Source organism: Fusarium flagelliforme (assembly GCF_020744385.1).
Source record: "Fusarium flagelliforme strain FIESC 12 MPI-CAGE-AA-0113 chromosome Unknown B0J16scaffold_4, whole genome shotgun sequence".
Classification (NCBI taxonomy): Eukaryota; Fungi; Ascomycota; class Sordariomycetes; order Hypocreales; family Nectriaceae; genus Fusarium; species Fusarium flagelliforme.
The window spans coordinates 971777-995877 of NW_025763506.1; the positions used below are offsets into that span (position 1 = coordinate 971777).

A 24101-nucleotide genomic window follows, 5' to 3' on the forward strand; every position below is an offset into this window, starting at 1 on the left:
TTGTCATTTCTTCAACTTGACAGGTATGATTATTTCTCAGAGTCTATAGGGCTGGGAAAATCCCGTGTCAAGACTTGAGTATAGACAGCCGCTAGTGTCTACCTCTTTCTCTTTAGCGTTCGTGTTACCCTCGAGTAGGGGGATCATCTTTTTCTCAACTTCGAACCCCTTTCAGCTAGGGTATATATACTAAAATAACCTTGATATCCTTCAGGTGAGGCGTGGTCGAGCGGGATCCTCCTACCTATAACCTAAGAATTCTTCTCTCCGAACCTAAAATCCCTTTCTCCTCGCTCAGCCACGCCTCATCTTTTTGTAATTTCTTCCGAATTCGAACCCTCTGGGGTTTGATTATTTAAGGTTGACCACTCCAGGCAGGTGAAATTTGGCTCGACTCAATCGGAATCGCCCACAGCAACTCACCTGGGGTTTAAATACTAAGATTGACCTTCTTTCTTCCAAGATGAGGGGTGGCCGAGTGGGATTCTCTCTACCTATAACCTAAGAATTCTTCTATCCGAACCTAAAACCTCTCTCTCCCCGCTTGGCCGCGCCTCATCTTTTTGTCATTCTTGACTGCGACCCATCCCTCTTGCATTTTCGAACCCCCTCGCAGCCATGAGTATCCATTTGCTTCTGTACTTATCGACATTCAACATACACAGAAGGATCAAGTGAGTTTATCAAATCTCAGTCTTGCTTAGATGGCAGACCATTATTGAAGATTTATCTATCATCGTTAAGCTCTCCATTAGTTCCATTGTAGCTGAAAGTACTCCAGGTTTCGCTTGGGATGTTACTTAAAGAAGATTACAGGCCAGTCTATAGGGGCATTAAAGCATTTCTGCGAATATACAAGGCACAGGAGAATATGCTATGACAAACCAGCAAAACCACTTCGGTCCACTGCCTGATCCTCCCCGATCCAAGAGTTAGACCTTAGCCATCCGGATGCCCCCTTGCCAGTCTTAATAGAACGGATGACTAAAAATAAGGTTTTCATGAATTACACTTTTCAAGGGCTATGACCCCAATGCTCACACGAGACCTTCTTTTACCTTGTCCTGCCCTAATATTATAGAATGGATGCAGCAGACACGCAACTGTGTGATAGATAAGAGCATACAGTGAACTATCACCTGACTCCATTCTCCAGCCTTAAAATGTGGAAGAGGTCAAAGCCAGTAACTTCAGCTGCCAAATCATTGACCCACGTCGTGAGTAGGAACTCGTCAGTGGAACTCCACGTATAATCATGAAGACATGGGATATACGAAATACCATGGTTTACACACTGCAGGTGAACTAGCCTCTGTCGCACCTGTCAGATAGGTTGTACAGGGCGAACCGACAACTCGGAATCCGGCATGGTGGAACTGCGTCGATTGCAAGATTTGTGTACCTCGAGACCACCGAATAATCATGACACAGGCATATGCCATGATGGGAAAACTACATATCCTGACAGGAGCTACACGAAGGGAATATAAAAAGAGGTGCAGAGAACAACCAAGCGGAAGAAAGAGTTCTATCAACAAAAAGGCACGATAGCCTATCTTGCGAGCTTTCTAGTCTTCTCTAGACTTCACTACCTCAACAGACCCTCTCCAGTCTACCCTAATCATGTAGACGATCTCGATAGCAGCAATGACGGCAGACCCTCCTATGAGTCCAGACCATACGCCGTTCAACCCCAACTGGAGTGGTCCGAGTTCAAGCCAGACAGCAATAGGAACAGCGGCGAGGTAGTTGACGATCAAGACAACCCAAGCAGCAACGCCTTGCTTTGCTAACCCTCTCAGAACACCGTTGCATCCGCATATGATGGAGTCGACTATTTGGAACGCGGCGACGACAAACATGGTGTTTGCCACAATGCGACGAACAGCGTCGTCGTTGGTGTAGAAGGGGCCGATGTAGTTTCTAAGTGATAGTAAGACTGTGCCATTGAAGACTCCAAGTGCGACGAACAAGATGCCGTAGAGAATGGTGATACGGCGCGCAGCTGCTACATGTCCACCACCGATTAGGTGTCCAATCCTTGTACTGACTGCAACACCAAGTGAGAATGGGATGTGCCACATCACGATTGAAGTTGTAGTCAAGATCGTCTGAGCGGCGAGATGTATGGTACTGATGTATGATGTGCTAACAGTGATGATCTCGAAAGCTGCCCATTCCGCCAATGTTACAGCCGAACCAGCGACAGAAAGTCTTACCATTGGACCCCAACCCTGTAGAGCGCGACGGGTGAAGCCTGGCCAGCACTCATGGGTGGACTTCTTGAAGAAGATACATATAAGAAGGAGGGTAGGTCGAAGCGTGTTTGCGACAGCAGCACCAAGAGCGGCACCTTCAAGGCCCATGTTGAGAGGGAAAGCGAAAAGCCAGCTGAGTAGGGCATTTATGGGAGCACAAACCACCAAGACAGCCATGCCAGTGTTGAAGTCGCCTTGTGCTTGCAGGAACCGCTTTAGAGCTTCAAAGGAAGCATAGCCGGGAATACCGAGGATACTGACCCGTAGAAATGAACCGGCCTTGATCGCGAGGTCATGTTGTCGTAGAATGAGACTTAAGAAGGCAGGCGATGATAGCCAAATGGCGGCGACAGGGATAGTAACGATGGCCATAAGATACAGCATGCGCTGCACGTGCAAACCAACACCAGTTATATTCCCGGATCCATAAGCCTGGGCGCAAAGAGTGTCGAGAGCAGTAGCCATTCCCTCATACAGAGCAAGGCCACAAATGCTCTGCGTCGTAACAGCAATTGCAGCGGCCGCGAGATCATCGGGGCTTAAATGACCGGCTACTGTAGTCGAGATAACACTGAAGGAGTACTGCAGCAGGTAGGTCGCCACTAGAGGGATGGTGTAGCGCGCAATGAGCGCCAACTCAGTCCACCAGTCATTCGCGGGCCATTCTGCGGTATCTCGGTCGGGCAGCAGTGGTTCAGCTTCATTGCGATCGGGTTCAATTATGTCGCTCATCGCGAAATTAATTAATTGATAAAACTGATTGACGAGGGTAAGGGAATACGACACAGCGGGAGATTGACGGTCACGAAATGGTGAGTATCATGCACTGAATCACTGCGGAGAAAGAGAGGACACTTTGAGGAAGCGGAGACAGTGGCTGGGATTGCAACAAAGTTTGCGATAACCAAAGTTTGCCTGCCCCCTGGAACAAAGACCCGCTGGAAAAGTTAGAAGTCATGCCATTCTTGTTTTTTCGCATGCATTTCCTTGATGAGAAGTGACAGACCAACAGCACGGGTCAAGTTCCCCTTCTATTGTCCTCCAGAAGCCGAGTCTCGCTGTGGCTGTTTGAAGGATCAAGCCATGGTGGAGTCGGCTCCCGGGTCATTTCTGATCGACGTACCAACTGAGAAATGGCGCAGAACATCTTCTTTTCAACAGTTGAAGGCCTGTGAATTGTCTGTCACTGATCCACCTCCCTTACGCCCGGAAACAAAGTCGCAGATAAAGAGGAACCAATTGATACGAGAACGAAAAAATAGCGTTCGGCAGTCAAACCCAATTAAACTCTATCCGTTATCACGATGTAACATGAAACAATTTTCTCTCATCATAAGAGACAACATCTCTATCATTTATCTCAGATGCCATATCATTTTTTTGTTGTTTGTTTTCAGCTGGAGCTGCATTAGTTGAAGCAAGCCACACCGTCTACCAATTCATTCTTCAGTGGGTAGAATTTAGAATGCCCCGACCGGAACTAGGGACCCGGCCCGAGTGGCTTTTAACGGGTGGAGCGGAAATAATCTCTTAACGACTGAGAAGCCAGAGATGGCAGATGGCATTCACAACCCCTGGGAGAGACATCCAGTGTGTGGGGTTACCGAGCGATAATTTCTTCCATTATCCCGGGGCTTTTTCTTTCTTTTACGTCTGGTCCAGCCGAGATCCTCGAAATGCAGTCGTGATCGGCTGTGCCACAGAGGTCGAGGCCACGACCATGGTCTTGGTACGGCTGGAACCAACAGATCGGCCAACAGCACACCCTCAGTTGAGGACCATAAGCTAAACACGGCACGATCTTGGCACGTTTGACGTTTGAGGCTGAACCCCGTGGATCATATTATATACGTAAAATTAACTATCGCTAAAAAGGAATCAACTCTGCATACGATATGCCGCTTCTGTCGAACCCATGGAATCAGCCCGTGAAGCATGTCGCTCATCGTAACAAACTTCAAAATCCGTATTCACCATGACACCCTCTGTCAAATTGCGTACACTGTCGCTTCCACTTGCAATCTCTGTTCGCATTTCCGTCGTCATGTCGTGTCGCCACATGTGCTGCTGGCTCTGTCGCACTTTGGAGCTCTTTCGCAATCCACTGCCCATGCCACTTCCTTGCTTTGAGGTTTGTCGGTTGCGTGAATCTGAGAGGGCTGTCATCTCCAGACCTGTTCCATTGCCGCTGTCTTTGAGCTCGTAGGGTGTGTTGAGTGCCGCGACTGCTGTTGAGCCCATCAAAGAGTCGATAACTCCCTTCAAACTTGGAATGCAGACAGTTAGAACAGCCAGACCCAATGCAATCTGTCCCCAGATCATGGTCCATATAGCTCGCCATGTCACGTCATCCGAACCCTCAAACATGTAACTCGCGTGCGTAACTTCGGGTATCGTCATGATCGGCACAATCAACCTTGTGCAAAACAAGCCCACCACGATCATCTTTCTTCGAATCGATGTTTGAACCTCCCACATCATCGCGACAGGTAGAAGACATAATGCGACATCTGTCAAGATGATCATGATTCCATTGTAGACAAATATCGGACCCTGTGCGGGGCATTCGACGCTGTTGTTGAAAAGCCATGGCTGAGGCATCGGGCAGGCGAAGGCGGTTGTCAAGACACCAGAGACAGCCCACGCAATGACCAGTCCACAAAGTATCATATTCGCAACATTGAGTCCGCCTTGCCTATCGATCTGTCGAATGAGTAGACCAAGTGCTATTTTCGTCGTAGCATGAACGAGTATTCCGAAGATTCGTGATGCGTACATCAACTACCAATGCATTAGCAGGGTTACGCCTCAACGGACCAACAGAACAATGCTTACCTTGCTAAAACGAGCGAACTCATCGTCAGAAAGCGCATCGCGGTGTTCACCCAAGCCTTTGCTGCATGCAGCAATGACACAGGCTGTTTGGATGAAGTATATGACAGCAGAGACCAGTAAGGCTATGTCGAAATCTCGCATAGAAGTAATATTGAGCCGGATGATCATTTTACCAATGATGCCGAGTAGGGCATAGATGTAGAAAACGATCGATGCAACCACCACAAGCGCAGCATGGTTAGTGTCTGTCAATGGATAAAACGGTGGAGCCGCCTCAGCGGCGATGTCCATTGTAGAAAGAGGAAGAAGGACCACAATAGGTAAAGGCTCGTCGTCTGAGTAGTATTCGGATTACTTCTCTCCCACGTTTCAAATAACCACCGAAGACGGATCTTTCATTAATAAATATCGCATGAAAGGGACCGACACGTTGGTCTTTAAACGGCCAGAGATGAACAAGGGCGGACCAAGCAGACGGGGCAACAAATGTCACATTCGGAACACAAAGCGGGATATGTCAATCAAACAAAGGCGACACCGCAGTTACATCAATGGTACTCTGGACTCGGAACAAGCCACAGCATGAAGTCGTGTAATTAATTGTGAAATTTGAGACATACATACCGTAGGATCTGGACTCGTCGCATGTTTTCTCAGTTGAAGAAAGTTTGTACCGACGAAGTGGCTTGACGGTTGTCCTCTCATGTAAAAGAAAGCAAGGATTTGATACTCTACTTGTTACCAACACCTCTACCCATGTTTCAAGCTTCTTCACCAACTGTCAAGGTGGAGGTCAAGGCGGCGAGGGATCTACAGTGCAGCGTTGGTGATTGCAATTAACAATCCCTGTGTGATAGGCCGTTTTACCACTAACGCTTACTCGGAGAGAACATGACAGATCGATTGCCACGTTCTGTACGCTACACGATTTTTGGCAGTTTGTGGCTTGTTTTCTCACCAGCTCATTGTGAAAAGAAAAAAGAAAAAAGAAAAAAAGATTGAACTGTCTGTTGGTACAACAAAGCTGGTCCCTGTCTGCAGACAGCCTCAGCGAACAGACATCATATCATAAATGGGAAATGATCAGCGACCAGGGATTCGGTTCCCAAGAAATTCCTCTTTTCGCACACAGACTTTTCGGACCGTTCCATCTTGCATCGTGCGGTAATCTCTCTCGTCCCTTTCCTCCCCCTCTTTGTTGTCTCGCCTAATCCGCTCACTGTTACAATGTCTCTCACTTTTTGCCCTGTCACTCGTAAAAAGAACCCACGTTACAGACGTCGCATTCAATGTGGGTGGTTGAATTCCCCGATGTTTCCTTGGTCCACAGGGCTCTGGCACTCTTTTAAGCCTGAGGATCTGCTGTTTGCGTTCGTCCCCTTCCTATACAGATACCCCAAGTCCCATACCAATTGACTGTTTGCGTTTCTGCATGTTGGTATTGCCCGCATAATCTGTTACATTTGTTGCTTCTTCCTTTCATCGTCGTGATCCAACATGTCCCACGACAGTGCTAGCATTGAGTTGGAGCCTTCGGGCAAGCATCATGCTGTTCCTGTCAGCGTCGATGCATCGGCCAGACCGGCTGAAGAGAGTGGTATCTACAGTGTTACCAGAACCCGAAAGGTATTCTCGGGCTCCCAATTGTTTGCCTTCTCATTGACGTATATGGCACTATGGGAGGGCATGTGCACGTAAGTCTGCACTACATCTAGAAACCATCATCGCATACTAATCCTTCCAGAAACATGTACTTTGCTCTCTTCAACGGTGGACCCCAAACCTTCCTCTTCAGCTTCATGATCGTCTTCTGCGGTGCCATCTGTCAGGCGGCCTCTCTGGGAGAAATGGCTTCCATCCAGCCCGTGGCTGGTGCTCAATATCACTGGACATATTACATGGCTCCCGCCTCGGTCAAGCGATTCGCTACTTGGATCCAAGGATGGGCGACATGGTTCGGTTACGTATCTCTCCTCGCTGCCATTGCCAACGTCACCATTATCCTTCTCGAGTCAATGATTACCATCAACCATCCTGACTACGTCGCTGGCGGGTGGCATACCTCAGTGCTTGTCATCGCCATGTGTGTCGTTCACGGCCTGATGAATATCTATGCTTTCAAGCTCATTCCCTGGGTCGAGATGGTCGCTGGTGTTCTGCACATATGCCTCTTCGTCATATTCGTCGTTGTCCTCGTTGTCATGGGTCCTCGCAACCCATCTTCATTCTGGTTGGAGCGCAATATCTCCTCTGGATGGGAGAAGAACGAGTATGTTTCTTGGAACTTGGGCATGCTGACCTGTGTCTGGAGTTTTACTGGTAAGATATATGTACCCAATCTTTTCGCATTGGCTAACCGTCTTTAGGCTTCGACAGTGCTCTCCACATGTCTGAGGAGACCCGCAAGGCCAAAAGCGCTGTCCCCCGGGCAATGTTCTGGAGTATCTTCATGAACGGAATGCTCGGTTTCATCATGGTTAATGTCCTTATCTCCTCTATGGGTTCCGTTGAAGATATGCTGTCCCAAACGAGTCAAATCCAAGCCATCCTCCTCAACGTCACCGGTTCTACCAAGGCCACTACTGCTATGCTTGCAGGCATTTTTGTCATCTCATTCAGTAGCAACTTGGCCAACATCGCCTCAGTGTCTCGTTTGACGTGGGCTTGGTCCCGAGATGGTGGCATGCCAGCATACTTTGCCTATGTCAGCCCTAAGCATCGTGTCCCCATCCGGTCGGTTGTCTTCACAGTCTTTCTTGTCTGCGCTCTGAACCTCCTCAATATCGGTAACACGTCATATGTTGCTTTCGGTGCCATCACTTCCCTGTCATCCTTGGCCCTCTACATCAGCTATGCCATCGCCATTGCAAGCATCATCTATGTCCGCATGTCTGGCTCAACTTTAAAGCTTGGAGAGTGGAACCTTGGTCGATTCGGCTTCGCCATCAACATCTTCGCGCTGGTGTATACCCTTTATGTGATCATCTTCCTTCCATTCCCATCAACACTTCCCGTAACGGGTGAGAACATGAATTACTGTGGACCAGTCATGGTTGCGGTCCTGGCTATCGCGGTCGGACTTTGGTTCACCGGTGCCAGGAAGAACTGGACAGGACCCAACTTGACCATCCTTGAGTTTGTTGTTGCGAACGCAAATGAGTAAAGGATGAAATGTCGAAGCAAGTAAAATAATGAATCTTTATACAATATGCAACAACTAGATGTGTATGTTTTGTCACTTCGCGCCTTATTTACCGTGAAACGATGATTTGTTTCTATAATCGCAGTTCTGGCTACCATTGAAGTCCAAAGCCTGAGGTCATTCCTGTCGGCAAATTAACCGACGCCTATCGGGGTCTTTCTTGTCGTCGGAAAGTTTTTACTTGGTATCTTCAAGGTCCGTGACGTAGTTATTGGTAGCCTTCTACCCAGATGAGTAAAGTCTACGAGGTTAGCGCTGACTGTGAGTCGATCAGAGCCAACGAGCATTCAAGATGTGAATCCTTTGAGATCCTACAGATTATTCCGGATATATAGCGATCCTACTATCAATTCAATGGTTTATTTAAAGATGCCATTGTTTTCTTATCTGCAATTCTATCGTCTTACAGTCAAAGCCACCCATCACTGAAGCAAATCTTCAACTTTTTAACCCTTCTTATCCAAGCGTCATCTAGCCTCAACCCACTTTCGCAATGCCACAGATCACCGAAGAAACTGTTCGGCAATTTGCCAATAGTCAGGCCAGAAGTATCCAAGCCAAAGACCCAAAGCTCGTGTCAGCTATTCTAGCCAACAACTGCCGTCGCTTCATCGCACCCGCATCATTCATGAAATCCATGGGCCTTCCAGACGAGCTTGCCAAACAAGGCTCTTCCAACGAGATGTACGAGCAACAATTCTCTATACAAATTCCATTCGTTGAGTCGACTTCATGTGATGTACATGACATCGCACTTGACCAACAAAAGATGAAAGCGACAGTTCATCTTACCCATCGGATCAAGCCAGTTGGAGTTGAGGAAGAATTCCTCATCGAGAATATGATTCTTCTTGATTTTGATAAGGAGGGTGGAAAGATTGAGAAGATTGTTGAGTTTACGGATGTTGCGGAGAGTATGAAGTACATGCAGGCACTTCAGAGGTTAGCGGCTGGCAAGTCGGAGTGACGATGTGCTTCATGGCTTTTGGCCCAATTTGGCAAACGATATTGTCATCATGTCTGACAATTTAAAAGAAGAAGCAATATAAATTGATCGAATGGCCCTTCCCCAATTCTCCGAGCTATTCAACCTTGGATGATAGAGAGTGAAAAGAGAACGATGGAAAACCAAGAATTTAGTGTCCTACCCTGATCCTTCGATCCCTTGTCACAGGGGCTGTGCCGTAAGGCTGATGCCTCACTCCTTCACTGCAATTGGCGCGTGTGACAATCAGATTTACCACCACCAATGAACAGAAAGTCTTTGCACGCCATCTTGATTGACCCCGCAGCTTTGATAGTGAAGATGGAATTGATTGACAGAAATGGCGTAGTTTTTGGTTTGTACTCCAATCCACCATGTCACTACATTGAGGCGCAGCTAGCGGCGAGGCATTCAACCACCTTGCACGCCATCTCCCAAAAGAGGCCTCCGCAAAATGGTGGTTTAATACCACCAGGTTGCGACAGTAAATTTGCTTCTCGCTGTACTCGTATACCACTATTACCTAACACATTTTCTCACGATGACTTCACCACAACCTCCCTATTGGCAACAAGGCGGCGCGCCTCAGCAGGGCTACCCAGGCCAGCAGCAACCTGGCCAGGGCTACTACCAGCCCCCACCCGGACAACCTCAACAACAGCCTTACGGCTACCCTCAACAAGGCCAGCCTGGACCCCAGCAAAATCAGCAGTATCCATACCAAAGTCCTCCAGGTCAACAGCAGTACCCTCCTCAGGGCCATCAAGGTCAATACCAGCAACCGCCCCAGGGTTACCCACAACAGCCTCCCTACGGCCAACAGCCGCCAGGTCCCCAAGCACCGTATGGACAGCAACAACCTCCAGCTCCTTACGGCCAAGGCCAATACCCTCCTCAGTCTAACTACCCGCCTCAACAGTACGGCGCTCCCCAGCCAGGCCAACCACCGCATCCGGATCAGCAATGGCACCAGCAAGCAGGTCAACAGCAATATGGAGCACCGCAATTTCAAGTCGCGCCAACACCAGCTTCACCAGGCTATGATCCGGCTCAAAAGGCTTGGGTACAACCTGTAGATACAGCATCTGACGTCGAGGCTCTTCGCAAGGCAATGAAGGGTATGGGCTGCGATGAAAAAGCCTTGATTCGTGTCCTTGTCAATCCCAAGTACGCCAACCCTTGGACTATGGCACAGCTCGTCCGCGACTACAACAGCCGTTTCATGCGCGACCTTGCCAAAGACATTGAGAGTGAAACCCGGGGCGACTTTGAGACATGTCTTCTGGCATTGATCCGCGGGCCGCTTGAGAATGACGCTCAGAATCTATCGAAAGCTCTGAACCGAGCCGGCACAGATGAGGATGCATTGAATGATGTTCTTCTTTGTCGTTCGAACGCGGATATTCGCGCCATCTATACCGAGTACAGGCGTCTTCGTGGCAAGGAACTTCACGTTGATGTGAAGGACGATGTGGACGACACTCTGTACAGGCTCTACAGCATGGTTCTATCCGCTACTCGCGCCGAAGAAAGCGCGCCTGTGATTCCCCAAGAAATTGATCAGAAGGTTACAGAGCTTCAAAGAGCTACTGAAGGAACAATCGGTGCCAACGCTGTCGCTGTCGCCCAGATCTTCACCAGCAGCAACGACGCTCAAATCCGTGCTATTAACGAACAGTATCAATACAAATATCATCGTAGTCTCGAAAGCGTTATCGAGAAGGAGTTCCGGGGTGACATGGAAGATGCATTGTTGCGAATTCTCTTCCATGCTCTGGATAGGGCTAGATCTGATGCTGGAAGATTGCAGAGGCCTTTGAACAAGACCTTTGGCAAGAATCGTCTGTTTATCAACAGGCTTGTCAGTCTTTACTGGGATCAGGGACGTTTGCATCAAACGAAGATGGCTTATAAGCCTGTGACGGGGTCAACGTTGGCGGGACACATGAAGTCTGAGTTGAGTGGTGACTTTGAACATTTTGCTTTGGCGATTATCGGAGAGAAGTAGTGGTTTGGATGTTGCAAATCTTAATTAGGACAATATATCCCAGGTGCAACAGATCTCGTGATACTCCATGTGCTCTGGGCGCTTTATGATTGATGGTTGTTTTCCCATTAAGGTTAGTTGATTGTTCCTGCATTGAAGCCAAGCAATCTCATTTTCCTATTAAGGGAAATTCTGGGGCTGATCTCCATCTCATCGCTAAGGCTCCACCCCTTTTGTGAGGATGGTTTTACGACACCATGAATCTCATTTTCCTTTTTCATCTTCTTCTATGGATTATCGTCTTGTTATCAATAAGCACTGATCATGCCGTCATCGTTCACTTTCGTCAATGTCAGCAATGCGCCTGGGCTGGGTCCGCAAGAGGCCAAGCAAATGAGAGGCCATATTACCAAAACGAACTTTGCCAAACGCAGACAGAGATTGGCTAGGGCTTCGAGTGTCAAAAAAGTAAATACATCCACGGGCCCGAGCATTTCAGATCCTGACAGGCGTATTGTACCAATCCGAAAAGATCATCTCCCTACCCTTGACCTAAACTGCGACAGGCTCCTGATGGTGGATTCTACGGACTCTTCAATCGGCTTTCGTAAGTGAACTTAACTTACTTCTTATACAACCAGCTGATTGTCTCAAGTACTCTGCAAGTTCCGCCCTTTTAGCTTCGGTGCAGATGATATAGGAGGCTCCAGTCGAGAAGCGGAATGGATCAACCTTGTCCGATCCGAGCCAGCACTTGTGGAAGCATCAGTTTCCATTGCTCTCCAACAGTGCCCAGGAAATACCGATACGAAAAGTCTACAACGAGCGGTCGTACATAAAGGTCGTGCGATACAGCTGATAAATCGAAAGCTGGGCACACCGAGCGGTTTGGCCGACGGTCTGCTAAGTGCAGTTTTCACGCTTACATACGCCGAGGTCAGTACTGCTGGTATATAAAGATAATGCCACTGACTGTTCAAGCTACGTGAAAGTGATATGGAGGCAAGGAATATCCATATGCAAGGACTAGCTCAGATGATTCGTTTGAGACAATCATCTCGTAATGCACCTTTGACCTCATGGTTCCGTGATTTTCTTCTTTAGTAAAGCCCACTTATCATACCGCAAATCCAGATACTGACAGCTGCAATAGTGACTCGCTAAGTCATGCCATGCTGACGGCCGGTTATTCGTACCAGCCACTTATTGATGCTCTACTGAGTGAAGATAGTCCGAAGCAAATGGACATCGCGGGAATCCGCCAAGACATAAACACCCTTGGCCTGATAATCGATAACTATCACGACTCATTGACACCACATCCAGATACTGCCCTGTCCATCAATCTCGGAATTCAACGTCTGCAGGTGGAGATCAACACATTTTTGGGTAGCCAAGAGAACTACGTCCGCTCACTACACGATTCTCTCCAGGCATACCTTCTACTTCTCTGGCCAACTGAGACTCCCGAGCACTTGAGTACTCTAGCCGAGGAACTGAGGCATCTTCTGCTCCATCCCCATCCGAGGCTCTGTTCTTCGACAAAGATGCTGATATGGCAATTGTTTGTCGGCGCGGTTGCAGCAGGGCCGTCAACTGGGCTGAGATCTTGGTATATAATATCACTGAGGGAGGTGTTGACTTCAAGAAGTGATATGGGTCTGGAAGTGACGATGTGTTGTCTCACGCAAGCTTTTACACCTGATGCGCGGCTTATGATAAGATTCCAGGCTATATGGCACGAAATCTTTGATAGATAGTTGGAGTGTAACATTGGTTACGACCTCGTCCAATACAATTTTCATTAAGCGGTAGGAACAAAATCAAACTATTTCGGAAAACGGGTTTCTCTATTCTTTCTGTCTATAATCCAGACCTTGAACTCTCAAGGCAGGATCCACTATGAAAGCAAAGCTCGACCATGAGTGGTCAGCATCACGTGGAAGCGCCTCCAAAGACAATCAGAACCAATCGGGCTATTTCAACTTTGACTTTATCCATCATCAACTCCTAATCTTGACACTCATGTTCTGATCATGGATACAGTCCCGACTACAAATAACCTACCAAATGATGACAGCAAAGGCCAATTTGATACTTTGGTATTCACAGGCCAGGTTGTCTCGTCACAAAATGCGCCATTAACGCCGATCTACCAACTGAATAGGGAACTCACATGCGCACGACAAAGGAACATGGCGATGATATTCGAAAGCGTCCACTTCACCGAACTAAGAAATCCAGATAATACAACTCGGAGGCGACGGACCAGTCAGGATCTATACTATTTAGTTCACCCACTAAACCCAGACCGTCAATTTGATCTACCAGAGTACTATGTCACCGCAGCATCGCCAGGAACTTTGGGAAATATCCAGCTTGACAAAATCGTCACCATGTCACAAACTACTCAGTTCAAGGCGATGTTGAATGCAGATAAATCAGCAGAAGACGCCTTGCTTTTCAACCGCGATACTCAAGAATTGCTATTCGATATCAAGCCGAAGCTGAAAGGCGGCCAATATGAGTGGGTTGGCGTGGACGGTCAAAAGATTGGATATGAGTCTTCGGAGGGCGAAGAGGATAAGTTGCATTTCGAAATATCAATATCGCAACAGAAGAAAGATGCATTGGTGGCGTTTTGGATATTGAGGCTTTGGCACGATGCCGTCGAGAAAGAAGCAAATCAAAAAGGTGAGTTGACGTCTGGGGAATTGACATGAGGCTAATATATCGAAGGATCGTCCTGAAAGGAGATATATCACGGGGCCGTTCATTATACTCTTGTACGATAGCCGGGTTTGGAACAAAGTTATTTTATCAAAGGGTATATACAAAATACAATACGCAACCATATTCCCACTTAGGGATGGCTTATCGAACGGCCTCATCGGAGGTGTGCACCTGAAACTCGACAGTTTTACTAATCCCAATCTGTTTGGAGTCCATTTCATCCATGCTAATATCCGATGATGGGTGCCTGTGGTCTCTTCGGCTGATGATACGTTCTTGTGAACTTGTTCTGTTATCGCTTGCTTCTCCACCTCGGACTTCAACAATGTTCTCGCCTTGCTGTGTGGTGAGAACAATATCGCGACCGGTGCCGCCGAAACGTTGACGAGCGTAATTAGGAGGTTGGTTTCGGCTATGACCGGACGAACCGTAGACTTGGTTGTGGAAGACAACTTTAGAAGCAAGGATATCGATACTGTGGTCTATTAGTATGAATGGAGAGACTGATTGAAAGCTGAACCTACATCATCATAACTGGGAACATGCATTCCATCGCATACGCAAACCGGTCAATCTGAGAAGCAAGATTTGTCGCCATCTGCTGGTCGTTCTGGAAGGAGTATGTGATAGCTCGCATCACACCAAGCACAGCAAGAAGTGCGAGCCGGACTTCGGTGCTTCGCATAAGATATCGGAACAAACCAGCCTTGATGGCAGCGCTAAGAGACGTCGACTTGGCTGATCCAAAGACTCGAAGGAGGAAGAAGGAGCTTAGGCATTCCAAGAGGGCGATGAGGATAAAGTAGCCCATGTGAAGGTGATTTATAAGCGACTGATCTTCATTGATACCTTGAAGTATACGACGGGCTCGAATGATGGCGATGACGACTCTGATGGCTGTGACGGAGACGATCATAGACCAGTATGAAGTCGCAAAGATTATCCATGGTCGACCGCGTAGAACTCGGCTAAGGATGATATAACTGTAAAATGACAAGCCGGCTTCTTGTATCTAGCGACGAGACCCATTAGCAAAATGCCTTGTGGACAGACGTGTATACTCACCAGCCAAAGAATGTCGGCAAATATCGAAGCCACAGCTTGGGCGGTAGGACCATTCGTCGGATCGTAGAAAGCATAATAGCAAAGCCCGTTAGCTATCGCTCCAGCCGCACTCGTAACAATAGGAACAATAGAAACAGGACCAAAGCTGGTGATACCAGCGACCATAAGACCGAACAAGGTATTAGCGATGCCGATGGTGCTGAGGATCGACCAGCTCAGCTCATAGTAAACGATTCCGGCCATTTTGAAAGTGCGATCGTCGTGGTACACTCAACATTGCATTTGGGAGGGAAATCCTTGCAGTAAAGAACGAAAAAGAAAGGACGAATTTGGGGGGCTAAGCTTAATATTACGAGTGCGCATGTGCATGCCTGCTTACCCCATGGAGACACTTTTCCGGGGTAGACGGGACCTGGGTGTTGGTGATCATTGTTAATGAGGGGGAATACCCCAGAGTGGACTGATCCTCCATAAGCGAGCTAAAAGGGGGGTTGCTTTGGGGGTAAAGTGACAGGATACGTGGAACATGGTCGAGAATGCATGTCGTCCAATGCTGGGGGGTTATTAAAGGGTGCTGCTTCACACCAACCGCTCAGCTGTGGCAACAGCTTAACCCCATGGGAAAGACGCATCTTCGGGGAACGGGACACCTGCCAAGCAGAGGATCGAAACGCTAAAAGGACAGGGGAAGGCACACCAGTTCATCAGAAACGGTAACTCAGCCGTTGGAATCGCGTTCTTCCAGCTAGCTTCGCTGAAGTTGCTAAAGAAAGCAATTGTTGGTTAATGTGAGAGGAATAATAATTAGCATTTCTCCACCTCTGTGGTGTTGGGTTGGTTGCTGTGCCCCCAGAATGTGACATCCCTTGTCTAGCTTCAAAAATCCTTCTGGTCTGTTTCATTTGCTTAGCCCGGCTTGATTCCGATGCGTAAAAGATCCTGACACCGGGTGGTTTGGTTTGTCTACCCGCTGAAGAGTGGCGGGCGCAATAATTAAGGACAATTACTTGCGACCAACGGACTGCCTTTCCAGACTTGTTCGTTGGTTGCTGAACGAACCTTGCATTGCTAAATTAAATCCCCGTTGGATGTGGCGTAAGCCATTTAATTAATGTCGTGACAAAGTTCATGACAATCAATGTTGAGGCTTTTCAGCCTCGACGTCGATCTTCTGTTTGTGCTGAAGATCAAAAAGCAAGCAGATACTCTTCATATTGATACATCACCGTTCAAGACTGGAGCTGAGAAAAGCCAAGTTTACCGCCCGTTATCCTTTGTGCATTGATGATATCCATGTCAGTTCTGCAACAATAAATACGAACCGAATAAAGCTTAACCGCCAAGACAAAGGATTTTCCTCTCTGACCGGTGTCCCTCGTCGGAGATTAATATGCCGAAACATGAAGCATCTCTTATCAACCTCGGTTATCGATAACCCAGGCGATCCGGAGTAGGCCCTCCGGCTTCCGAGCTCCGGTCTTCTTCCCGGGCCGAACCAGAAATGGAGACACCTCAGATCATTCCTATTTCCATGTTACCCCCGGACAGTCACAAATTTTCGACTCCATTCTGCCTTATCACGAATCGCTCATTCGTGAACAATGACGCAAAGATGTCTGGTTCACGGCGAAATTGTGGGCGGTGATTTCGGTAAAGCGGCAGTTGGGGTCCACAAGCCTCTATGACGAGTACCTAATTCCCCGAGATATAATCTCAGAGACTGCTTTCTTCGTTTCTTCTTCATTTTGGTTTGGAAAGGCGAAAAATGCAGTCGCTGTTGCAGTATCGACGCGCTGGAGCTGCGGCTCAAGCGCAGATCGATAGAGATGTCGGCAAGGCGCGACAACATATGGCACCACCTGACCACAACCCCGATGTCGAAGCAGGAGGTCGAAATCCTTCAGAAGAGAAGGAGCAGCAGACCGCGAGACGTCTGCTGTCGCGCATCAGTGAAGGACAGTCTGTTGATGAAGATACTCAAGATGAACCGATGCAACGAAGTGTCACAGCTGCGACCATTCGGCAATACATGTCTGGAGGTGCAGCCCTGGGTCAAGTCCTCACAGGTATCCAGGTACGACCTCACAATAATGCCGAGGGGAAAGAGGGAAAGGTTTTCGTGGTTAACTGGGAAGGCCCTGACGATCCATTGGACCCTCACAATTGGTCGGTTGGGAGACGTATTGGAGTTACGCTGCAGATATCCATCATTGCTCTCTTCGTCGGCGCAGCGTCTGGAATTGACGCCACAGTTCTTCCTCAGGCTTCCAAATCACTTGGCGTCAGCGAGGTTGCCGAATCTCTAGCTACAGGTATGTTCATTATTCTCTCCATTAATAGTTATTGACTAACGTTCTCAGGCCTCTATCTGGTCGGCATGGGTCTCGGTTCACTGGTAGCAGGTCCTTTCTCTGAAACATTCGGCAGAAACGCAGTCTACATCTTCTCCATGGCCATCTTCGCCATCTGGATAATGGCATCTGCCCTTGCACCTAACTTTGGTGCACAAATCGTGTTCCGATTTCTTGCCGGCTGCTCAGCTTCCACGCCACTCGTATGCTCTGGAGGTTCTATCGCAGACATGTACAACAGCCTCGAAAAGACCTGGAGTTTTCCTCTTTATGCTGTCGCTGGCTTTGGTGGACCGATGTTGGGTGCTGTCATGGGCGCTTATATCGGCCCTTCAGACGCACTGAGCTGGCGCTGGGCTGAGTGGATAATGCTCATCGCTTCAGGACTCGTTCTTGTCTTGGTCATTCTGTTTATGCCTGAGACGTATGGACCTCTTTTACTTCAGTGGAAAGCGGCGCATTATCGACGAATCACTGGTGATGACCGGTTCCGATGCGAGCATGAGATTGCAGGCGCTAGCTTGTTCAGTCGTCTCAAGGTTAGCATGACGAGGCCGTTCCTCATGTTGACAGAGCCCATAATCATCGCTATGACTCTGTACCTCAGTGTTTTGTACATTGTCCTCTTCACGTTCCTTGTCGGTTGGCCATACATTTTTGAGAAGACATATGGTATCAGTCAGGGCCTTTCCAACATCATCTTCGTGGCCATGTTCCTCGGCACTCAGCTCAACTTCCTATTCGTTCCCATTGTGTACCGCAAAACAGTTCGGGCTTCGAAGGCAGGAGGCCACTTCAAGCCGGAAATTCGCCTCTGGTATGCCATGCTGGGTGCTGCAGTTGCTATTCCGATATCCCTGTTCTGGCTCGGCTGGACCAACTATTCCCACATCAGCATCTGGTCGGCCATTATCGCCGTGGTATTCTTTGGCTACGGCGTGACAGGCGTTTTCATTTGTACCTACATGTACATCATTGATTCATACGAGATCTACTCAGCCTCAGCTCTCACTTTCGTTGCTTTGACTCGATACATCATCGCCGGAGGAATGACTGTGGTTGGCATCCCTTTCTACGAGAACATGGGAACACACTACACTCTGACAATCATGGCATGCTTTGCGGTTCTGCTGGCAGCGATTCCTTATATACTTTACATCTACGGACATAAGATTCGGGCAAAGAGTAAATACGCATTCACACATTAGAGACAGACTATATAGACATTAAGACTAGAACAAGACAGCTATCCCTTACTCCTTTGCCATCTTTTCCAACATTTCATGCGCCTTCTGAGCTACAAAATCAGGGTTGTTGACCTGGATAAAATGACCTGCCCCAGGAACCTGAGTAGGTCCATCACTCTTCTCCGCCATCGTGAGCAGAGCAAGTCCCTCGTTGTAATAATGCCAGTATGGATTCAGGTAAGCGTTCACGACTTCGGGCGGGGTGTTGTAATCCGTTCCCGTTCTCTCCGCAAAGAACTCAAAGTCGTGGCCGAGGACAGTAACGTAGGGGTCTTTACCGTCGACCTTTGGTAGAGCAGGTAAGTCTGCTTTGGGAAGAAGCTGGGTCAGATTTTTGCGGGTCAGTCCCTCTTTGGATCCAATGCTGGGATGGAACCGCTTTCTGGTTTCTTCTCGAGCGGTGCGGAGATCGTCGGGCGAGACACCTAAAGGCAAAATGTCTGCATTGAATCCCTCTGCGTCGGGGTCAGGGAAGATAGAGACAAAGTCCGTGTTAGTCAAGACGCTGTCAAGAAACATGATGCCTGATACGGTTCCGGGGTATTCGGCAGCATAAAGGCGACTGAAAGCGCATCCAATAGAGTTGCCAATGAGCAGGAGCCGAGCCGTATCAGTGTTCTCAACGCCCATCTTCTCCTTCAGAACTTGGACGATAAGCTGGTGGGCATCGTGAATAACATCCATGGCGTCATGTGCGTGCGTCGGATCTGCAGCCCCCTCGTCGTTTGGGTCACGGTCAGTAGTCTGACCCTGTCCAAAGCGGTCAAAGGTCAAGATAGCTGGAAGACCCTGGGGAGAAAGCTTCTTCAATTTGGTGATCGTCGGAACCCATGATGTTTGCGGGGCAATCATGCCATTGAAGAAGACAATGAGACTCGGGTTGGTAACCCCAGAGACTGTGGGAGCCGTGAAGCTGTAGCTAAGCTGTGCGCTTGGCTTAGTGTCCAAGCGCATGAATTTATATTGAGGAAGTGTTTGTTCAGCCATTTTGAAGTTATTGAATGGTGAGGTGTTGTGTTGAGAGTCGTAAGCAGGGTAATCACATGTATATATCCGCAGCTGTCAGCGCCGCTTACGTGATCATGATAAAAGGTGCTATCTTTATAGAGGCACCGCGCGGGATTTCGGATTGATTGAAAACCGCCGCGCGGTTGTACGATCTACTTCGAGCGAGATGTACTGTATCTCGAAATACTCGAGGGGGGCGAGTCTGAACAACGCCACGAGAACTGGTCACTCTGTTGATAAGAAAGTTTCTCTTTTCCTGGTGCGTATTCACAAGCCAGCCAGGCATTTGAAGATTCCCATTATTAATTCGAATGATTATTGTATCAATTCCAGTTGGTATCATACTAATCGCTATGCCTGCCTATCGCAGACTCTCCATAACATCCATCGACGCCTGCTCAGGAAGAGGTCAACCAAAACGCCTAAACCCATCAATCCTCATGCCTCATTGTTCCTCATATACTGGAGGAGCTCCGCGTAGTCCATCATAACGTGGCAAAGGCTCCTCCACTACTTGGTCTGACAGTCTTGCATGATCGCTCAACACAACGCGATGCTCAGAGCGAAGTATTCTCCCAACTCCTTTCCTTGTTGCCAAATCTGGTCTTCCTTTTGGATGAACCTCTTTCATCATCTGCAACTCTAGAACCAGTGCGTGGGAGACTGATGTGTCGGCCAAGTCCCCGGTATCTTGCGCATAATGGCTCAAGCCTTTTCTGATGGAGAACCAGAAATCCATGCTCATTATTCCCGCATCGTCGTCGGTCGTCCATCCGCTGAAGAATGTCGAGTCGCCCAGTATCAACCTTTTCTGCTGCTCGCGATACCCTTCGCCTTTGTCTTGGGTAGAATGTGCAGGACATGCTGGAGCTGATGCCTTGACGATCTCTTCCAAGATCCACGTCCCACTGCACACCTTCCAAAGATGAACTTCTTCGCCATTGCCAGGACTGCTTCGAAGACCACTTAGGGTCAGTGTCGCTTTGCTCTTGCTAGTAGGATTTATAACTGTGCCATAGGTGCAGTTGATCTCTAATCCTGCTGCTTGATAGATCCTCTTTGAAGATGTCTGTGTGTCGGGAATAGGCATTGATCGTGTAACGGGAAGTAATCGGTTCAAGGTGATGACCTCTGGGGTAGATGGCTGTCCAGCTCGTCGTATGGATGCTGTAGCCTCGAACTTATAGGTGACTGATACCATCGATGTATCCATAGAGGGAGGCACATAGCTGGGGACCCGATAAGAAAGAGGGTATGTGTGTGTGCCCTTGTTCAAAGCGATCGTGGTTTCGATGAGTTCACATCTCTTGAGCTCGGTGAACTGGTGTTTGCAGTCCTTGCAACCCTTCTTGAATGGCTTCTTGTAGGTCACATTAACTGCGAGTACAGCCTGTAGACTATGTAGTTCAACCGTGTCTTCGGTAACTTCGAATAGTAGGGATCCAGAGATCGTAGTGTCGTCATTATCGCCGTCATGTTGGATGACAATCGGCAGAGTATCCATTTGGCAATCTAAAGAAGCCGGCGGTGTGTTTGATGTGTTCTTTTGTCGTTTTGCGAATATTGAAGAGGTCTTTTGCAGCCTGATCAACTGCAGTATACCCGTCATGATGCGACATACAAATTCTGGCTGTTGCTATAATTCGGGTATATGTGATAAAGTACAAAAGTAAGGAATATTGAGTTAAACTCAGAAATAACAGGGAAGACTTGGATGAAGCAATTCGTATAATTTTATTGCACCCTTTGGTCGTACGACGTGATATGAAAAATAATGCGATCATTTCGACGGTGTTGGACTCGGCTTGAATTGCCAAGAAAAGACATGGCTATTCCCGATCTTGGGTTGGAGCTGACCCTGAGCTAAACCATTCGTAGTAACTCACAGCGGTCTCTCCATGCTCTGCCATGTCGGGGTTTGTTATTGGCCGGTTGCTTCACTTGTGTCCACATTCAGCTGCTTGGGATGAAAGGGCGTAACTTGTCGTCAAATCAAGCATTCAGGATAATTACCTGTCAGCATCGTCACCGGCGCGATCCGTCCCTCGCTCACTAATTAAAGCGGTACGAGAGATTATCAAGCATTTAAACAACGTTATCCTGGACCATATCAACAGGAGGTGAAGTTAGCGTAGACGAGATCACGTCACGCCTTTCCTAATCAGGCTATCTATCGCGGTCTCACCCAACCCTCGCTTCCTCAACCCCAAACCAAGAACTCCTTCTTTCCATCACATGCATTCTCTTCCCAGCACGCGATGCCTGGTTCACCTGACAGGACCGCATCAGGCAAACCACGCAAGCCCCGAAATAAGAGCTTCTCAGGCTGTTGGACCTGTCGCGCAAAGCACGTCAAATGTGACGAGGCTAAGCCGGCGTGTAATCGCTGCCAAAATGCCGGTGTTGAATGTGAGGGATATGGAGTCAGGATCTCTTGGGCTTCGGTGAGGAATCCGACTACTTTTAAGAGGGGAAGTAGAAGGAAGTCATCACGTCGAACCTCGGAGCGATTGCGTCAGTCGAGGCTGGAGGCTGTTGGTGAAGATCCGTCTGAGGAGCCTGCGGATGGCTCGGCTGAGGGTGACTATGGTGAGGGGCCTTGTAATGATGAGACGGCAGATCTTTCATCAGAAAGTCATTCAACCACAACTCCTTTGAATCACAATCAACAGTCTGGCTTTGATTTGGACTTTTTAACAGACCATTTGAATACTCGTATCTTCAACTCATATGAGCTCCTACGTCAAGGCCTAACGACAGGTCCTCCATACGCTACTCTCCCAACCCTACAACCCCAGCTCCCGTTATTACAACTCGATCAAACCTTCGATCAGAGTCCCATCGCTCAGAATGACATCGGCACGTCAACGCCCATTAGCATAGCTGCGCTTAGCGGTGGCTCACTATCCCTCCCCGAAGTACCAGATTCATCGACTCCTACATCATCATCACCAGCCAATACACAGAATCGGCCACGAAAGATTACACGACACATCGATATTCTTCCCAACCCAGGTCTGCATTGCGAACTGGTCCAGCACTGGGCGCTCAACCTCTGCGACTCTCTGAACCCCGTTCCCGGCGTGCACAACCCGATGCGAACAGCGATGATGCCCATTGCCTTGGAGGGAAGCCGTACTGACTCAGAAACTTCGACCGGCGCAACGAGTCTGTTTCACTTTATATGTTCAGCTTCAGCATTTCACCTTTCAAAGAAACGAGACACAGAAAAGGCAAGACGTGAGCTTGAGAATGTAGCCCTTGAGCATCATAATCTTGCCATCACTCATCTCGCGCAGAATATCCGACATTCCAAGGATGGTGCTCATTGCGTGGCGCTGTTGGCAGCTATCATTATCTGCATCATGAATGAAGCAGTCACTTTACCAACTTCGTTCTGGCGATTACACTTTCGCGGTGCCGTTGACTGGGTGAATCATATCGATCCGCAAGTCTGGCATCGAAATGAAGCAGCCACCAGTATATACTACATGTTTCTGGGCATGGCTACAGTCGTCCAGACTCAGTTATTATTTGACGGCCACGAGACTTCTTACTGGGAGTTTACGAAGGATCTTGGACCACAACCGGAACCTTATACGCTATACACAGCGTTTGGTCTCTCCCAACCACTACTTCACGGCTTACGAGCAATGAACACCCTCGAAATGCGCCGCAAATCGCCCACCGAGACCAACCCCTCCCCCGAAGAACTCGACCGTCTTGAACTTGAACTCTACCTCTCCGTACCCACCAAACCCGACACGAAGGAATCCGCCGACCTAATCTACCACCACGGCTGCACCTTCTACTACTCAGCCCTAATCCACATGAAGCGCACTCTAAAAGGCTTTCCGCTAGCGGAGGTGCAGCCTCTTATTGAGAAAGCCCTTCCCCATCTCGAGGCTATGCCCACCTGTACCACTCAACGCTTTTCGCCAATGATTTGGCCTATAGCAATAATATCTTTTGAGATTGCTGATGGGGCGATGCAGCAGCGGATGTTGAAGTGTTTGGCGGATTTTGAGGAGAGGTCTGAGTTGGCAATTTGGACGCAGATCATGCATCTTGTTAAGGAGCTCTGGGCGTTGAGGAGGAGGGAGGGGAGTAATATTAAGTGGTATCATACTGCACTGGGATCAATGAGTGATAGCTTCATGTTGCTGTGATAGCCCTACGAAAATCAACGTTTGTTCCACGGGCTGATTTCTCTTTATTCGCCTTATCAAATCGTGTCAATAATGGGCAGATGATACTGTTAGAGTTTCTTCCTCGCGTATAATCGACCGTGAGTCGTCAGTTCCCCCATGACACCCGATTCACGACAGAGGGGGTAGAGTTTCGGTACAATAAGAACCGAGTTGGTAAGCCACTCGTCTCAACAACTCAATCACAAAATCACCAGGGATAATGCCACGTATTTGTAAGAA

At 48.4% G+C, this 24101-nt stretch overlaps 12 protein-coding genes across 12 annotated transcripts; 7 read left to right on the top strand and 5 right to left on the bottom strand.

Moving 5' to 3' along the window:
* Positions 1-1228: 1228 nt before the first annotated feature.
* B0J16DRAFT_340627 (mate-domain-containing protein) lies at positions 1229-3104 on the bottom strand. Its single transcript, XM_046127708.1, has one exon. The coding sequence runs from the start codon at positions 2988-2990 to the stop codon at positions 1569-1571; it is 1422 nt and encodes a 473-aa protein (XP_045982530.1). The 5' UTR covers positions 2991-3104; the 3' UTR covers positions 1229-1568.
* Positions 3105-4145: 1041 nt separating this feature from the next.
* B0J16DRAFT_286411 (uncharacterized protein) lies at positions 4146-5384 on the bottom strand (the record flags this gene model as incomplete). Its single annotated transcript, XM_046124095.1, has 2 exons — positions 4146-5039; positions 5094-5384. Coding segments are annotated over 2 exons (1185 nt in total), but the record flags the coding sequence as incomplete, so codon positions are not given.
* A 783-nt stretch (positions 5385-6167) lies between these two features.
* Positions 6168-8349, top strand: B0J16DRAFT_414331 (amino acid/polyamine transporter I). Its single transcript, XM_046133440.1, has 3 exons — positions 6168-6787; positions 6838-7412; positions 7460-8349. The coding sequence occupies exons 1-3, from the start codon at positions 6591-6593 to the stop codon at positions 8254-8256; spliced, it is 1569 nt and encodes a 522-aa protein (XP_045982532.1). The 5' UTR covers positions 6168-6590; the 3' UTR covers positions 8257-8349.
* Positions 8350-8635: 286 nt separating this feature from the next.
* On the top strand, positions 8636-9446 carry B0J16DRAFT_340633 (uncharacterized protein). Its single transcript, XM_046127709.1, has one exon. The coding sequence runs from the start codon at positions 8789-8791 to the stop codon at positions 9260-9262; it is 474 nt and encodes a 157-aa protein (XP_045982533.1). The 5' UTR covers positions 8636-8788; the 3' UTR covers positions 9263-9446.
* Positions 9447-9692: 246 nt separating this feature from the next.
* On the top strand, positions 9693-11366 carry B0J16DRAFT_340634 (uncharacterized protein). The gene has a single exon (XM_046127710.1). It carries the CDS (start codon positions 9822-9824, stop codon positions 11286-11288), a length of 1467 nt encoding a protein of 488 aa, XP_045982534.1. The 5' UTR covers positions 9693-9821; the 3' UTR covers positions 11289-11366.
* A 202-nt stretch (positions 11367-11568) lies between these two features.
* On the top strand, positions 11569-13102 carry B0J16DRAFT_123231 (uncharacterized protein). The gene is made up of 4 exons (XM_046121634.1): positions 11569-11874; positions 11923-12203; positions 12249-12370; positions 12421-13102. The coding sequence occupies exons 1-4, from the start codon at positions 11592-11594 to the stop codon at positions 13025-13027; spliced, it is 1293 nt and encodes a 430-aa protein (XP_045982535.1). The 5' UTR covers positions 11569-11591; the 3' UTR covers positions 13028-13102.
* A 169-nt stretch (positions 13103-13271) lies between these two features.
* On the top strand, positions 13272-14079 carry B0J16DRAFT_123242 (uncharacterized protein). The gene is made up of 2 exons (XM_046121635.1): positions 13272-13961; positions 14007-14079. The coding sequence occupies exons 1-2, from the start codon at positions 13304-13306 to the stop codon at positions 14015-14017; spliced, it is 669 nt and encodes a 222-aa protein (XP_045982536.1). The 5' UTR covers positions 13272-13303; the 3' UTR covers positions 14018-14079.
* Positions 14080-14141: 62 nt separating this feature from the next.
* Positions 14142-15675, bottom strand: B0J16DRAFT_414335 (uncharacterized protein; the record flags this gene model as incomplete). The annotated part of the gene is made up of 3 exons (XM_046133441.1): positions 15066-15675; positions 14525-15012; positions 14142-14475 (listed from the first exon to the last, which is right to left on the bottom strand). The coding sequence occupies exons 1-3, from the start codon at positions 15306-15308 to the stop codon at positions 14142-14144; spliced, it is 1065 nt and encodes a 354-aa protein (XP_045982537.1). The 5' UTR covers positions 15309-15675.
* A 995-nt stretch (positions 15676-16670) lies between these two features.
* B0J16DRAFT_304153 (major facilitator superfamily domain-containing protein) lies at positions 16671-18648 on the top strand. Its single transcript, XM_046124710.1, has 2 exons — positions 16671-17377; positions 17426-18648. Exons 1-2 carry the CDS (start codon positions 16831-16833, stop codon positions 18622-18624), a joined length of 1746 nt encoding a protein of 581 aa, XP_045982538.1. The 5' UTR covers positions 16671-16830; the 3' UTR covers positions 18625-18648.
* Positions 18649-19672, bottom strand: B0J16DRAFT_340639 (Alpha/Beta hydrolase protein). The gene has a single exon (XM_046127711.1). It carries the CDS (start codon positions 19648-19650, stop codon positions 18670-18672), a length of 981 nt encoding a protein of 326 aa, XP_045982539.1. The 5' UTR covers positions 19651-19672; the 3' UTR covers positions 18649-18669.
* A 144-nt stretch (positions 19673-19816) lies between these two features.
* On the bottom strand, positions 19817-21408 carry B0J16DRAFT_340640 (uncharacterized protein). Its single transcript, XM_046127712.1, has 2 exons — positions 20042-21408; positions 19817-19930 (listed from the first exon to the last, which is right to left on the bottom strand). Exon 1 carries the CDS (start codon positions 21278-21280, stop codon positions 20117-20119), a length of 1164 nt encoding a protein of 387 aa, XP_045982540.1. The 5' UTR covers positions 21281-21408; the 3' UTR covers positions 19817-19930; positions 20042-20116.
* A 481-nt stretch (positions 21409-21889) lies between these two features.
* B0J16DRAFT_340642 (fungal-specific transcription factor domain-containing protein) lies at positions 21890-24039 on the top strand. Its single transcript, XM_046127713.1, has one exon. The coding sequence runs from the start codon at positions 21930-21932 to the stop codon at positions 23838-23840; it is 1911 nt and encodes a 636-aa protein (XP_045982541.1). The 5' UTR covers positions 21890-21929; the 3' UTR covers positions 23841-24039.
* Positions 24040-24101: the final 62 nt, after the last annotated feature.